Below are 16,799 nucleotides of genomic sequence, written 5' to 3' on the forward strand. Positions count from 1 at the left end.
GTGGAGGGGGAGGAGGAGGAGAAGGTGGAGGGGGAGGAGGAGGTGGAGGGGGAGGGGGAGGAGGAGGTGGAGGGGGAGGGGGAGGAGGAGGTGGAGGGGGAGGGGGAGGAGGAGGGGGAGGGGGAGGGGGAGGAGGAGGGGGAGGGGGAGGAGGAGGTGGAGGGGGAGGGGGAGGAGGAGGTGGAGGGGGAGGAGGAGGAGGAGGTGGAGGGGGAGGAGGAGGGGAAGGTGGAGGAGAAGGTGGAGGGGGAGGAGGAGGAGAAGGTGGTGGTGGAGAAGGGGAAGGCGGAGAGGGTACAGGAGGAGGGGAAGGCGGAGAGGGTGCAGGAGGAGGGGAAGGCGGAGAGGGTGCAGGAGGAGGGGAAGGCGGAGAGGGTGCAGGAGGAGGGGAAGGCGGAGAGGGTGCAGGAGGAGGGGAAGGCGGGCGAGATGGGGAAAGGGTCTTGTGTGGCAGCAGGAACAGCCGGCAGTCATGGTGAGAGTCTGTCTACTGAGGAGGACAGGGAAAGTGGGTACAGAAGAGAGACTGAACTGCAGCCACGGTCTGGTGTGGGGTGGGAGCTGCTGAGTGACTCCAGGTTTGAGGCTGGTGGAGAGGCTGAGCTCCCAGTGCTTTTCCCTGGTCACTTGAGTCCGGAGAGCTGCTGCCGGCTGGTGTGTGAGCTTCTGAAACATGTCCTGTACCAGAGACAGCAGTTACCACTCCCATATCAACAACTAGCTTTCTTCAGCAGGCGAGAATGTGGGATGGTGAGTACAACCATATCAGGAATATTGTCTCTGTATGAAAGATCATAAAGCAGGAGGAGACCATTTGATCCATTAAGCCTGCTCTGTCACCCAATAAAATCATTGCTGATCTGATTGTAGCCTCAACTCCACTTTCCTATCTGTCCTATCCAAAAAACCTATCTAATGCAGCCTTGAGTATATTCAATGTCCTGGCCTGCACTCCTGAAAGAAATCAGTATTATTAGGGAAATGGTGTTGGGGAAATTGATGCGATTGAAGGCCAATAAATCCCCAGGACCTGATAATCTCGATCCCGGAGCACTTAAGGAAGTGGACCTAGAAATAGTGGATGCATTGGTGGTTATCTTCTGAGATTCTATGGACTCTAGAGCAGTTCCTACAGATTGGAGGGTAGCTAATGTAACCCCACTATTTAAAAAGGGAGGTAGAGAGAAAACAGGGAATTATAGACCAGTCAGCCTGACATCGGTAGTGGGGAAAATTCTAGAGTCCGTTATTAAAGATTTAATAGCTGAGCACATGGAAAACAGTGGCAGAATCAGACAGAGTCAGCATGGATTTACGAAAGGGAAATCATGCTTGACAAATCTACTGGAATTATTCGAGAATGTAACTAGTAGAGTTGATGAGGGGGAGCCAGTGGATGTGGTTTATTTGGACTTTCAGAAGGCTTGCGACAAAGTCGCACATAAGAGATTAGCGTGTAAAATTAAAGCGCATGGGATTGGGGGTAGTGTATTGAAATGGATAGAGAACTGGTTGGCAGACAGGAAACAAAGAGCAGGAACAAACGGGTCTTTTTCCGAATGGCAGGCAGTGACTAATGGGGTACCAAAGGGATCGGTGCTGGGACCCAGCTATTCACAATATATATTAATGATTTAGATGAGGGAACTAAATGTAATATCTCCAAATTTGCAGATGACACAAAGCTGGGTGGGAGGGTGAGCTGTGCGGAGGATGCAGAGATGCTTCAGTGTGACTTGGACAAGCTGAGTGAGTGGTCAAATGCATGGCAGATGCAGTATAATGTGGATAAATGTGAGGTTAATCACTTTGGTAGCAAAAACAGGAAGGCAGATTATTATCTGAATGGCTATAAATTGAGAGAGGGGAATGTGCAATGAGACCTGGGTGTCCTCGTACACCAGTCGCTGAAGGTAAGCATGCAGGTGCAACAGGTGTAAAGAAGGCAAATGGTTTGTTGGCCTTCATAGCGAGAGGCTTCGAGTACAGGAACAGGGATGTCTTGCTGCAATTATACAGGGCCTTGGTGAGACCACACTTGGAATATTGTGTGCAGTTTTGGTCTCCTTATCTGAGGAAGGATGTTCTTGCTATAGAGGGAGTGCACCAGACTGATTCCTGGGATGGCGGGACTGACATGGGGAGAGATTGAGTCGGTTAGGATTGTATTCGCTGGAGTTGAGAAGAATGAGGGGGAATCTCATAGAAGCCTATAAAATTCTAACAGAACTAGACAGGGTAGATGCAGAAAGGATGTTCCCGATGGTGGGGGAGTCCAGAACCAGGGGTCAGAGTCTGAGGATATGGGGTAGACCATTTAGGACTGAGATGAGGAGAAATTTCTTCACCCAGAGAGTGGTGAGCCTGTGGAATTCACTACCACAGAAAGTAGTTGAGGCCAAAATATTGTATTGCAGGAATCGGTGCTGGGATCCTTGCTGTTTGTAGTGTACATTAATGATTTAGACGTGAATTGTTTACAAAAGATTTAATAGCTGAGCACTTGGAAAACAGTTAGCCTGATGGAGTTAGATATAGTTCTTGGGACGAAAGGGATCAAAGGATATGGGGAGAAAGCGGGAGCAGGCTATTGAGTTGGCTGATCAGCCATGATCATAATGAATGGCGGAGCAGGCTCGAAGGGCCGAATGGCCTACTCCTGCTCCTAGTTTCTATGGGAGGTATGATCAGTAAGTTTGCAGATGACACGAAAATTGGTGGTGTCATAAATAGTGAGGACAAAAGCCTTAGATTACAGTACAATATAGATGGGCTGGTAAGATGGGTAGAGCAGTGGCAAATGGAATTTAATCCTGAGAAGTGTGATGTGATGCATTTTGGGAGGACTAATAGCAGGGGAATACACAATGAATGGTAGGACCCTAGGGGGTACAGAGGGTCAGAGGGACCTTGGTGTACATGTCCATAGGTCCCTGAAGGCAGCAGCACAGGTAGATAAGGTAGTTAAGAAGGCATATGGGATACTTGCCTTTATTAGCCGAGGCATAGAATATAAGAGCAGGGAGGTTATGTTGGAGCTGTATAAAACACTAGTTAGGCCACAGCTGGAGTACTGTGTGCAGTTCTGGTTGCCACACTATAGGAAGGATGTGATTGCACTGGAGAGGGTGTAGAGGAGATTCGCCACGATGTTGCCTGGGCTGGAGCGTTTCAGCTATGAAGAGAGACTGGATAGGCTAGGACTGTTTACCATAGAGCAGAGAAAGCTGAGGGGGGACCTGATAGAGGTATACAAAATTATGAGGGGCATAGATAGGAAGAAACTTTTCCCCTTAGCGGAGCTGTCAATATCCAGAGGGCATAGATTTAAGGTAAGGGGCAGGAAATCTGAGGTAATATTTTTTCACCCTTGAAATCTGGAACACACTGCCTGAGGGGGTGGTAGAGGCAGGAACCCTCACAACATTTAAGTATTTAGATGAGCATTTGAAATGCTATAGCATACAGGGCTATGGACCAAGTGCTGAAAAATGGAATTAGGATAGAGAGGAGCTTGATGGCCGGCACGGACACGATGGGCCGAAGGACCTGTTTCTGGGATGTAAAACTCAGAGTCTGAGAGTACAAATCTAAGAGTAAATCAGCAGATAAGGCTAGACACTACAAAACTAATAAAAGGACAAAACTAAATGCTCTGTATCTAAACGCATGTAGTATTCGAAACAAAACAGATGAACTGATCGCACAAATAGAAATAAATACGATCTAATAGCCATATAGAGACATGCCTACAGGATAGATTGGTACCTGAATATTGAAGGGTACATATCATTCAGGAAGAACGGAAGTTAGGAAAATGTGGAGAGGTGGTTCTGTTAATTAATAATGGTATTAGCACATTAGAAAGGGAAGACCGAAGTTCAGGAAACCAGGATGTAGAAACAGTTTGGGTTGAGATGAAAAATGAAACAGGCAGGAAGTCACTTGTGGGAGTGATGTACAGGCCCCCTAATTGTAACTATAGAGTATAAAAGAAGAGATAATGGGAGCTTGTCAGAAAGGTACAGCATAATCATGGGGGATTTTAATCTAAATATAGACGGGAAAATTCAGATGGGCAAAGGTAGCGTAGATGAGGAGTTCTTGGATGTTTTTTAGAGAGTTTCTTAGAACAGCATGTTCTGGAGCCGACCAGAGAGCAGGCTGTACCAGGCCTGGTATTGATCAAAGAGATAGGATTAATTGATAACGTCCTAATGAAGGCACTCCTAGGTAGTGATCATAGCATGATTGAATTTTACATTTGTTTTGAGGGAGAGACGAGTGCATCCAAGACTAGTATTTTAAACTAAGTAAGGGCAATTATGAGGCAATGAAAGCAGAGCTAGCTAAAGTGAACTGACGATTGAGGTTAAGGGATAGGTTAATAGAGGTTCAGTGGCAGACATTTAAAGGGATATTTCAAAATACACAGAATATATACATTCCAATGAGAAAGAAAAATTCCAAGGGGAGGGCCCACCATCCGTGGTTAACTAAAAAAGTTAAAGATAGTATTAAACGTAAAGAAAAAGCATATAATTGTGCAAAGATGGGTGGCAGGTCAGAAGGCTGGAAAGAATATAAAGAACAGCAAAGAATGACAAAAAGATTAAACGAGGGAAAAATCAGAGTACGAGAGAAAGCTAGCTATTGACAAAGACATAGTAAGAGTTTCTATGGATGTTTAAATAAGAAGAGTTAACAAAGTGAGTGTTGGTCCTATAGAAAGTGCGCCTGGGGAATTGATAATGGAAAGTATGGAGATGGCAGATGAATTAGACAGGTATTTTGCTTTGGTCTTCATTATAATTTCACAACTTTTCACTTTATACATTAATGATCTAGATGAAGGAACTGAGGGCATCCTGGCTAAGTTTGCAGATGATACAAAGATAGGTGGAGGGACAGGTAATATTGAGGAGGCGGGGAGGCTGCAGAAGGATTTGGACAGGTTAGGAGAATGGGCAAAGAAGTGGCAGATGGAATACAACGTGGGCAAGTGTGAGGTCATGCACTATGGTAGGAAGAATAGAGGCATAGACTATTTTCTATATGGGGAGGGAATTCAGAAATCTGGAGTGCAAAGGGACTTGGGACTCCTAGTCCAGGATTCTCTTAAGGTTAACTTGCAGGTTGAGTCGGTAGTTAGGAAGGCAAATGCAATGTTGGCATTTATTTTGAGAGGACTAGAATATAAAAGCAGGGATGTGCTGCAGATGCTTTATAAGGCTCTGGTCAGACAACATTTAGAATATTGTGAGCAATTTTGGGCCCCGTATCTCAGGAAAGATGTGCTGGCCCTGGAGAGGGTCCAGCGGAGGTTCACGAGAACGATCCCAGGAATGAAAGGCTTAACATATGAGGAACGTTTGAGGACTCTGGGTCTATACTCGATGGAGTTTAGAAGGATGAGGGGGGATCTGATTGAAACTTACAGAATACTGAAAGGCCTGGATAGAGTGGACGTGGGGAAGATGTTTCCATTAGTAGGAGAGACTAGGACCTGAGGGCATAGCCTCAGAGTAAAGGGAAGACCTTTTAGAACAGAGATGAGGAGAAACTTCTTTAGCCAGAGAGTGGTGAATCCATGGAATTCATTGCCACAGAAGGCTGTGGAGGCCAGGTCATTGAGTGTATTTAAGACGGAGATAGATAGGTTCTTGATTGGTAAGGAGATCAAAGGTTATGGGGAGAAGGCGGGAGAATGGGGTTGAGAAACTTATCAGCCATGATTGAATGGCGGAGCAGACTCAATGGGCCGAATGGCCTAATTTCTGCTCCTATGTCTTATGGTCTTATAGAGGACACAAGTAACATCCCAAAAATAGCTGTAAATCAGGAAATTGAAGGGAGGGAGGAACTCGGGGAAAATTACAATCACCAGGGAAGTGGTAGTGAGCAAATTGTTGGGGCTGCGGGCTGACAAATGCCCAGGTCCTAATGGACTTTACCTTAAAGTCTTGAAAGAAGTGACTAGTGAGATAGTTGATGCATTGGTTTTAATTTTTGCAAAATTCCCTAGATTTGGGAAAGGTTCTATTAGATTGGAAGTAGCAAATTTATTCAAAAAGGGAGGGAAACAGAAAGCAGGAAACTAAAGGCCAGTTAGCCTAACATCTGTCATGTGGAAAATGTTAGAAGCTATTATTAAAGATGTTATAGCAGGACACTTAGAAAAATTCAAGGTAATCGGGCAGAGTCAACATGGTTTTGTGAAAGGGAAATCATGTTTGACCAATTTCTTGGAGTTCTTTGAAGGAATCACATTCACTGTGGATAAAGGGGAACCGGTGGATGTACTGTACTTAGATTTCCAGAAGGTATTTGATAAAGTGCCACACCAAAGGTTATTGCATAAAATAAAAGCTCATGGTGTAGGGGGTAACATATTGGCATGGACTGGTATTCCAGAGACCTGGGGACCTGGGTTTGAATCCCATCACAGCAGATGGTAAAATTTGAATTAAAAGACTGATAACCACAAAACCATTGCCAATTGTTGTAGAAACCCACCTGGTTCACTAGTTTTCTTAAGGGAAGGAAATCTGCTGTCCTTACGTGGTCTGGCCTACATGTGACTCCAGACCCACAGCAATGTGATTGACTCTTAAATGCTGTCTGAACAGTGGCAATTAGGGATGGGCAGTAAATGCTGGCCTAGTCAGTGATGCCAACATTCCATGAATGAATATTAAAAAAAATGGATCGAAGATTGGCTGGCTAACAGGAAGCAGAGAGTAGGCATTAATTGGTCTGGTGTGTTACAAGAAGCAGTGCTGGGGCCTCAAGTTTTTACTATTTATATAAATCACTTTGATGAAGGGACCGAAAGTATGGTAGCTAAATTTGCTGTTGACACAAAGATAGGTAGGAAAGTAAATTGCGAAGAGGATATAAGGAGGCTGCAAGGTACATAAGTTAAGTGAATGAGCAAAGATCTGGCAACTCGAGTATTATGTGGGCAAATGTGAAATTGTCCATTTCAGCAGGAAGAATAAAAAAGAATCTTATTACCTAAATGGTGAGAGATTGCAGAGCTCTGGGATTCAGAGGGACCTGAATGTCCTAGTGCATGAATCACAAAAGGCTAATATGCAGGTACAGCAAGTAATTAGGAAAGCAAGTAATTAGGAATGTTATCATTTATTGTGAGGGGAATTGATTACAAAAGTAGGGAGGTTATGCTTCAGTTGTATAGGGCACTGGTGAGACCACATTGGGGTATTGTGTACAGTACTGGTCTCCTTATTTAAGGAAAGATGTAAATGCATTAGAAGCAGTTCAGAGAAGGTTTATTAGACTAATACCAGGAATGGGCGGGTTGTCTTATGAGGAAAGATTGGACAGGTTAGGCTTGTATCCACTGGAGCTTAGAAGAGTAAGGGGTGAATTGATTGAATCCTTTAAGATCCTGACGGGTCTTGACAGGGCAGCTGTGGAAACCATGTTTCCCTTGTGGGAGAATAACTAAGGGTCGCTGTTTAAAATAAGGGGCCACTCATTTAAGGCAGAGATGAGGAGGAATTTTTTCTGAGGGTCGTGAGTTTTTGGACCTCTCTTCCTCAAAAGTAGTGGAAACAGAGTCTGAATATTTTTAAGGCAGAACTGGATGGACTTTTGATTAAGGGGGGAGGGGGAGGTGAAAGGTTATCGGGGGTAGGGAGGAATGTGGGGTTGAGGTTACAATCAGATCAGCCATGATCTTATTGAATGGCGGAGCAGGCTCGAGGGCCGAGTGGCAGCCTCCTCCAAATTCGTATGTTTGCCCTGGATAGTATCAAGCTTCTTGAGTTTGTCGCAAGAAAATTGACAATATTCCATCACCCTCTTGACTTATGCCTTGTAGATGGTGGACAGGCTTTTGGGAATCAGGAGTTGAGTTGCTGCAGAAATTCCAGCCTCTGACCTGCCCTTGTAGCTGCAGTATTTATATGGCTGGTCTAGTTCGGATGCATTGACTCCAGTTTTGCTAGGGCTCCTTGATGCCACACTTGGTCAAATGCTGCCTTGATATCAAGGGCAGTCACTCTCACCTCACCCCTGGGAGTTCAGCTCTTTTGTCCATGTTTGGACCAAGGCTGTAATCAGGGCAAGAGCTTAGTGATCCTGGTGCAGCTGAAACTGAGAGTCACTGAGTAGGCTATGGCAGTGTAGGTTCAGCTTCATGAGAACTGAGGATGCAGCATGTTCTGGAGCAAGTCTTTAGTACTACCACTGAACTTCTGTCTGGGGCCGTAGCCTTTGCTTTATCTGTATGTGGTTAGCCATTTCTTGATATCATGTGGAGTGAATCAAATAGGCTGAAGACTGGCATCCATGACGTTGAGGCTTTCTCATTTAGAACGTCACCTTTCAGAAAGGTCTTAGGGATGGTGTTGCATGTTATGCATTTCAGTTCTGTGGTAGTATGCAGAAGACTTCATTTCAAGAAAAAATATTCCCTGGTTTGACCTTGTTCTGGTTCTGCAATACGCGGTCTGGCTCTTGAATAAAGTCCATAATTTATAAATAATTCTTTACAACAAATTTTCCTTGTCCAAAATAGAATAGTAGTTTATTATTTTAAAATCAGATTGGCAAGAGTAGCTTAGATGAGGAGTTTATAGAATGTTTTTGAATTAATTTCTTAGAGCAGCACATTCTGAAACCAACCAGAGAGCAGGTTATATTAGACTTGGTATTGTGTAATTAAGGGTTTAATTAATGACTTCAGGGTAAAGGCTCCCCCAGGTAGCAGTGACCACAATATGATTGATTGAATTTTATATCCAGTTTGAAAGGGAGAAGAGTGGGTCTAAGACTAGTATTTTAAACTTAACTAGGGACAGTTATGTGGGTTTGAAAGCTGAGCTCACTGAAGTTAACTGGGATACTAGGCTAGGGGATAGAGCTCCAACAACATTCAAGAAGCTTGACACCTTCCAGAACAATTGGCATCCCATCCGCAAACATTCACTCCCCCCACCACCGACGCACAGTATCAACAGTGTATACCATCTCCAAGATGCACTTCACCAGCACCTTTGACAGTACCTTCCAAGCCCACAACCACTGCCATCCAGATGGACAAAGGCAGCACCACCTGGAAGTTCCTGTCCAAGCCACTCACCATCCTGACTTGGAAATATATCGCCGTTCCTTCACTGTTGCTAGGTCAAAATCCTGCAACTCCCTCTCTAACAGCACTGTGGGTGTACCTACACTACATGGACTGCAGCGGTTCAAGAAGGCAGCCCACCACCAGTTTCTCAAGGGCAACAAGGGATGGGCATTAAATGATGGCCCAGCCAGCGAAGCCCACATCCCGTGAATGAATAAAAAAAGATAGATTTCTACACATTAACAACATCAAGGGATATGGTGATAGTGTAGCAAAATGGTTTTGAAGCAGGAAATCAGCCAGGATCTCATTGAATGATGGTGTGGACTCAAAGGGCTGAATGGCCTACCCCTGATCCTTTCTCTTATGTTCTAAGATATCAATGGACTGGTCAGGTGGGCAGAAAAATGGCAAATGGAATTGAGCCTAGAGAAGTGTGAGGTGATGCATTCGGAGAGGTCAAACAAGGCAAAGGATTACACAACAAATAGGAGGATACTGAGAGGTGTAGAGCAAGTTGAGAGACCTTGGAGTGAATATCCACAGATCCCTGAAGGTAGCAGGAGATATGGTCGTTAAGAAGGCATATGGAATAGTTTCATTTATTAGCTGAGGTACAAAATATAAGAACAGGGAGGTTATGCTGAAACTGTACAAATCATTAATCAGGCCGCAACTTGAATACTGTGTGCAGCTCTGGTCACAGGATGTAATTGCACTAGAGAGGGTACAGAGGAGATTTACGAGGATGTTGCCAGGGCTGGAAAATTGCAGCCATGAGGAAAGATTGGACAGGCTGGGGTTGTTCTCCTTCAAACAGAGGAGGCTGAGGGGAGATTTTGAGGAGAATGGATAAAGTGGATGGGAGATTCCATTTCCCTTAGCAGAGAGATCAATGACCAGGGGGCACAGATTTAAAGTGATTGGTAGAAAGATTAGAGAGGAGATGAGGAAATGTTTTTCACCCTGAGAGCTGGAGTCTGGAACTCACTGCCTGACCGGATAGTCGAGGCAGAAACCCTCAACTCATCTAAAAGGTGCCTGGATATACACCTCAAGTGCTGTAACCTACAGGGCTGCAGGCCAAATGTGGGGAAAGTGGGGTCGGCTGGGTGGCTCGTTTTTAGCTGGCATAGACACGATGGGCATAAAGCTTTCTACTTTTTCTAAATACCAGAAAAGGAGGGATGTGGGGGAGAGGGCAGGATAGTGGCAGTACATTTATTGCTCCTAAGAAGAGTCAACATGGATATGATGGGCTGGTTGGCCACCTTCTGTGCTGTTATGATTCTATGACCTTACCCCAGATCACCAAACCAGTGTTTCAAGGACTGACACTAACCTCATCCCCTCTGGAGATCAGAGATTTTCACTCCATAGCTCCCCATTTCATAGTGTCCCTTCCCTGAACAGTCCTTCTATCCCCTTCCCAAAATCCACAAGCAGGACTGTCCTGGTTCACCTGTTCTTTCAGCCTGTTCCTGCTCCACTGAACCTATGTCTTATTTCGACTATATTTTCTGCTCTTGTCCAGTCGCTTTATATGTTTGTGATTCTTCTGACAGTCTACATCATTTCAACAGAATCATCGAATTGTTGCAGTGCAGACGGAGGCCATTTGGCCCATCATGTTTACATCAGCTTTCTGAATGAGCATCACCTAATGCCATTCCCCCACTTCTCCCTGTAACCCTGAACATTCTTCCTTTTCAGAAAGCAGTAATTCCCCTTGGAGTGCCTCGATTGAGTCTGCCTCCATCACATACTGAGTGCATTCCAGACCTTAACCACTCGCTGCGTGAAAATGTTGTTCATAGAAACATAGAAAATAGGAGCAGGAATAGGTCGTTGGGCCTTTCGCGCCTGCTCTGCCATTCAACATGATCATAGCCGATCCCCCATCTCAACGCTGTACTCCCACTCTCTCTCCGTACCCCTAGACGCCTTTAGGGTCTAAAAATTTATCTATTTCCTCAAATATATTCAGTGACTTGGCCTCCACAGCCTTCTGTGGCAGAGAATCCCACAGCTTCATCACCCTCTGAGTGAAGACGTTTCTCCTCATCTTAGTCCTAAATGGCTTACCCTTTATCCTGACATTGTGACCACTTGTTCTAGACACCCATCCCCCAGTCAGAGGAAATATCATCCCTGCATCCGGTCTGCCTAGTCCTGTCAGAATTTTATGCGTTTCAAAACACAACAGGAAAAGTGGCCCAATCATGGCTAACAAAAGAAATTAAGGATAGTATTAGATCCAAAGAGGAGTCATATAAAGTTGCTGGAAAAAGTAGCAAGCCTGAAGATTGGAAGCAGTTTAAAATTCAACAAAGAAGGACCAAGAGATTGATTAAGAGGGGCAGCCCAGCACATCATGCAAAAGATAAGGCATTTGCATCTACCATTAGCCAGAGGTGCCAAGTGGATGATCCACCTCAGCCTCATCCAGAGTTCCCCAGCATTACAGATGCCAGTTTTCAGCCAATTCGATTCACTCTACATGATATAAAGAAACGGCTGAAAGCACTGGATAGCGGAAAGGCTATGGGCCCTGACAATATCCCGGCAATAGCACTGAAGTCTTGTGCTCCAGAACTTGCCGCACCCCTAGCCAAGCTGTTCCAATACAGTTACAACACTGGCATCCACCCAGTTATGTGGAAATTGTCCAGTATGCCCTGCACACGCAAAGCAGGACAAATCCAACCCGGCCAATTACAGCCCAATCAGTCTACTCTCCATCATCAGTAAAGTAATGGAAGGGGTCGTCAACAGTGCTATCAAATGGCACTTGCTTAGCAGTAACCTGCCCAGGTTGGATCCCGCCAGGGCCACTCAGCTCCTGACCTCATTACAGCCTTGGTTCAAACATGGACAAAAGAGCTGAACTCCCGAGGTGAGAGTGACTGCCCTTGACATCAAGGCAGCATTTGACCGAGTGTGGCATCAAGGAGCCCTAGCAAAACTGGAGTCAATGGGAATCAGGGGGAAAACTCTCCACTGGTTGGAGTCACACCTAGCACAAAGGAACCTGGTTGTGGTTGTTGGAGGTCAGTCATCTCAGCTCCAGGACATCACTGCAGAAGTTCCTCAGGGTAATGTCCTTGGCCCGATCATCTTCAGCTGCTTCATCAATGACCTTCCTTCCATCATAAGGTCAGAAGTGGGGATGTTCGCTGATGATTGCACAATGTTCAGCACCATTCACAGCTCCTCAGACACTGAAGCAGTCCATGTCCAAATGCAGCAAGACCTGGACAATATCCAGTCTTGGGCTGACAAGTGGCAAGTAACATTCGCGCCACACAAGTGTCAGGCAATGGCCATCTCTAACTAGAGAGAATCCAACCATCGCCTCTTGACACTCAATATAAGAACATAAGAAATAGGGGTAGGCCATTTGGCCCCTCGAGCCTTCTCCGCCATTCAATAAGATCATGGCCGATCTTGTTTTTCCGATTTCGACATTCCCATCTACTTCTGGTAACCTTAAATTCTTGTTAGGCAGGGGAATCAATCTACTTCTGACTTAAAAATATTCAATGACCGTGCCTCCACCGCCTTTTGAGGCTGAGTGTTCCAATGTCGCACAACCCTGAGAGAGAAAAAATCCTCGTCATCTTTGTCCTAAAAAGAGGATCCCTAATTTTAAAACAGTGCCCCTAGTTCTGGACTCACCCATGAGAGGAAACATCCTTTCCATGTCCACCTTGTCAAGACCATTCTGGATTTTATATAGTTCAATCAAATCACCCCTCACTCTTCTAAGCTCCAGTGGAAACAAGCTCAGTCTGTCCAACCTTTCCTCATAAGACAACCCACTCATTCCAGCTATCAATCTAGTAAATCCCCTCTGAAATGCCTCCAACGCATTTCCATCCTTTAAGTAAGGAGACCAAAACTGCACACAGTATTCGAGATGTGGTCTCACCCAATGCCATGTATAACTGAAGCATAACATCCTTGCTTTTATGTTCAATTCCTTATGTAACAAAGGATAGCATTCCATTAGTGTCTTAATTACTTGCAATGGCATTACCATCGCTGAATCCCCCACTATCAACATGGGGGTTACTATTGACCAGAAACTGAACTGGACTAGCCATATAAATACTGTGGCTACAAGAGCAGGTCAGAGGCTAGGAATCCTGCGATGAGTAACTCACCTCCTGACTCCTCAAAGCCTGTCCACCATCCACAAGGCACAAGTCAGGAGTGTGATGGAATACTCCCCACTTGCCTGGATGAGTGCAGCTCCCACAACACTCAAGAAGCTTGATGTCATGCAGGACAAAGCAGCCCACTTGGTTGGCACCCTTCCCCAATTCTTTTTGTGGTTTAACGATGACGGCATCAGTATCGCTTCCTGCTCTTCTCTGGAACCGGAAAAATTAATGAATTCTGCTTCTGTTTGCTCCATTCTCTCAACTTCACATGGTCCATTTCCGACCCTTCCCTTCCCTTCCCTTCATTTCCTTGACTTCTATGTCTCCATTTCTGGGGATAGGCTGAGTCGTAATATTCGTTATAGGCTCACCAACTCCCACAGCTACCTCAACTGCACTTCCTCACACCCTGCTTCCTGCAAGGACTCCATTTCATTCTCCCAGTTTCACCATCTCCTTTACACCTGTTCTGGAGATGCTACCTTCCACGACGGTGCTTCTGGCATGTCTTCCATTTTCCCCAACAGAGGATTCCTCCTCCACCACTGAGGTTGACAGAGTCCTTAACCATGTCTGACTAATTTCCCACACTTCTGCTCTCACCCCTTTTCCTCCTTCCTGGAATATGATAGGGTTCCTCTTATTCTCACTGTCCACCCCACTAGCCTCCACGTTCGAAAGATCATCCTCTGCCATTTCCACCACCTCTAGTCATATTGAACTCTTTCTCTCTCCACAAGTGCTGCTGGACCTGCTGAGTTTTTCCAACACAGTTTTTATTTCAGATTTCCAACATCTGCAGTATTTTGCTTTGACACCACCAGAGGAGTTCCTTTGAAAAGTATCCTCAAATCGGCCATCTTCAATGGGCTGTCGTCTGTCATAACATCGAGAGCGCAACTATTTACTGATTTCACAGTGATTATTTTCATTCGCAACTCCTCTGATAATTAAACATGAACATGTCTAGGCTTGACCTGTCAGTTGTGCAACTTAAATGCCTGGTAACACCATTTCAAACAAGAGAGAGCACAGCCGCCTCACCCTAACCTTCAGTAACACACCATCAGTCAGTCCCTCGTCAAGAACATCTTAGAGGTTGCCATTGACCAGAAGTTTAACTGAACTTGCCACACCAACACTAAGGCTATAGCAGTAAGGTAGATGTTGGGTATTCTGCAATAAGTGGCTCTCTTCATGACTTTTTACCGTCTAAAAGCTAGGGGTGAAATTACCACTGCACTGAAGAAACTCGACCATCCAGTACAGAGTAATTGGTGTCCCTGCCACGAGGCACAATATCCACTCCTTCCATTACCAGCTCAGCCAGGCTCCATTATGCAGGATCTTTAGTATGTATTGCAGCGACTTGCCAGCTGCTCCCTCTCCTGCCAGCTTTATCATTGAAGTACAGGAAATTGCATCTGTTATGCACCATCCTGCCTTGGTCATTCATTGCCATTTCTTTGTTGTGGCTGGCTCAATGTCATGGAATTCCCATCTAATACCACTGGAGCAATGTTATCCTGATGAGGACTACAGGGAAGGGAGGATATGATCCCCTAAAACTTTGTTCATCTCAGTTATAGTGTGTATACTGAATTTCACATGCTGTTTTTACTCTCCTAGGCTGGCAATCCTGTGTTACCACGTCCAAGAAAGAACGAACAGAATAACTGCAAGAAATTTCAGCGGGCACTCTCAGAGCTTGATGAGCTTTTCCAGAATCTGGAGGCGATGTTCATGCTGACACTGGTTCCTCGCGTGCACATCCTGTTGGGTGGCAGTATAGTCAATCCGAAGGAAATGTACGAGGTCAACATGGAGCGGGTTGCCTTTGGCAGCACTGAGGGGAGTTTGAAAACAGTCTCCTGCATTCGCAAACTTTTCCACACACTCTTTGTCAAGGACATCTTCAATGAGTTGAAATCCATTCCTCTGATGAACACTGTGCTTCTTGTCCAAGGTCACAGGGACTGTGGAGTTCAGTGGTTCCGACCAAAACTTAGCTACAGAGTTCCAAACCGCACCAGGAAGGTGGTGATTAGCCTGGCCTGTGATACCATGAACCTCGCATCAGCTAAGGATCAAACAACAAGTTCTCACCATGACGATTATATCTGGTTTCAAGCGCCCATATCAATCAAGGGATTTCATTAATTAGTATAATAACCTTTTTAATAATAGCTGTATCTTTTTGCAACATTTATGTGGTACCCAGTTTTTAAATTAAAAAAGGCTTGACTTTGAGCAGCCTATTGTGCCAATGGGGAGGGAATAACACAGCCGGTATGTAACTGGATCTCGATTGGGCAACTTGCATGATCCTCCCCATTGAAAAGATATATTAAGATTTACAATAGAGGTGGTGACCTAGGAACATATCTATCTGCCAAATTGGAGCAGAAAAGGAAGAATAATTGATTTGGTGTGAAAAATAATGGTAACTAATTTGTGTGTCAATAAATTAGTTGGGAATTATATTGGGATTGGCTGGTGTGGAACTGACTGATAAACAATAAGGTTCCTGGTTTAATTCCTGGTTTGGCCAGCAGTAGTTGGCCTTTGCATCCTTAGGTTAAACTGGGGCAATCAGCTTGGGTTCCTATTCCTGAAAGCTATCCAAAGGATTGGGTTGGGCTCTGCTTTGAACTAGCCCATAGTTGACTTGTGTCCAGGTTGATGCATGATGGATGGGTACTTGGTCATGGTCCTTGGGTAGGTCCATAATCAGCAGCAACCGTTCAGAACATTTAAAAAGTAGGCCAAATGAAAGAAAGAACTCATTCCGCCATTTAGTAAGATCATGGTTGAAACAACTTCAACTGCATTTTCCTGCCCTATCCCTATATCTGTTAACTCTCTTTGTGCTCAAAAATCTATTGATCCTAGTCTTGGATATACTCATGGAATGAGCATCTACAGCCCTTTGGGGTAGAGAATTCCAAAGATTCATACTTGATTATTTCTTTTTAAGAAAAACTTTAAAAAAGGAAAGTAGTTTGTCAGTGAAAAATCAATGTGAAGAATTATTTAACCTTTCATATCAGCTTTTCAAACATGGTGCTCAAAATCAGTGTGTTTTTAATGAAATTTAAAAGTACAGAAAATAAACTTTTATATATCCAGATTTCTGTGCAAGTTCATTACCATTTACTTCTAAAGTTGGGTGTGGCTCAGAAGATGTATGAAAGTGGAAGATATCTGCTGAGGTATGGCTAAGGAATCCATGTTGCAAGGTAGACAGTGGGAAGTTGGTGCGAGGGGGGAGTTTGGGGGAGGAGGAGATGCTCCTGTTGCCCCTAACACTGTAGTGGTTTGTGTAAGATTGAGGTAGTAAGTATTTAAAATTTTATTTAGTCTTTTAAAACTTTATGCCAGCTAGTGTAGATAATAAACTTCAAAAACTAAAAAGTAGTTACCCATAAACAAATATAGCTAAGGTAAGGACCAAAGATAAAGATATAAGATTAAAAGAAATGAAATTTTCCAATTGTGCCCATTCAGCTCCTGAACCCAGTGACGTCACT

General features: G+C 44.6%; 1 protein-coding gene across 1 annotated transcript; it reads left to right on the top strand.

Annotated features, from left to right (window-relative positions):
• The first annotated feature begins 398 nt into the window (after positions 1–398).
• mad2l1bp (MAD2L1 binding protein) lies at positions 399–16,399 on the top strand. The gene is made up of 2 exons (XM_078542795.1): positions 399–750; positions 14,899–16,399. Exons 1-2 carry the CDS (start codon positions 430–432, stop codon positions 15,427–15,429), a joined length of 852 nt encoding a protein of 283 aa, XP_078398921.1. The 5' UTR covers positions 399–429; the 3' UTR covers positions 15,430–16,399.
• Positions 16,400–16,799: the final 400 nt, after the last annotated feature.

This window comes from Cetorhinus maximus, chromosome 5 (genome assembly GCF_964194155.1).
Source record: "Cetorhinus maximus chromosome 5, sCetMax3.hap1.1, whole genome shotgun sequence".
Taxonomy (NCBI): domain Eukaryota; kingdom Metazoa; phylum Chordata; class Chondrichthyes; order Lamniformes; family Cetorhinidae; genus Cetorhinus; species Cetorhinus maximus.

What these genes read in the sequence shown, in the direction of transcription:
- mad2l1bp (XM_078542795.1), top strand. Translation starts at nt 430, where the DNA reads ATGGGGAAAGGGTCTTGTGTGGCAGCAGGAACAGCCGGCAGTCATGGT. An exon ending in GCAGGCGAGAATGTGGGATG is followed by an intron (nt 751 to 14,898) that starts GTGAGTACAACC and finishes TTACTCTCCTAG; the next exon opens with GCTGGCAATCCTGTGTTACC.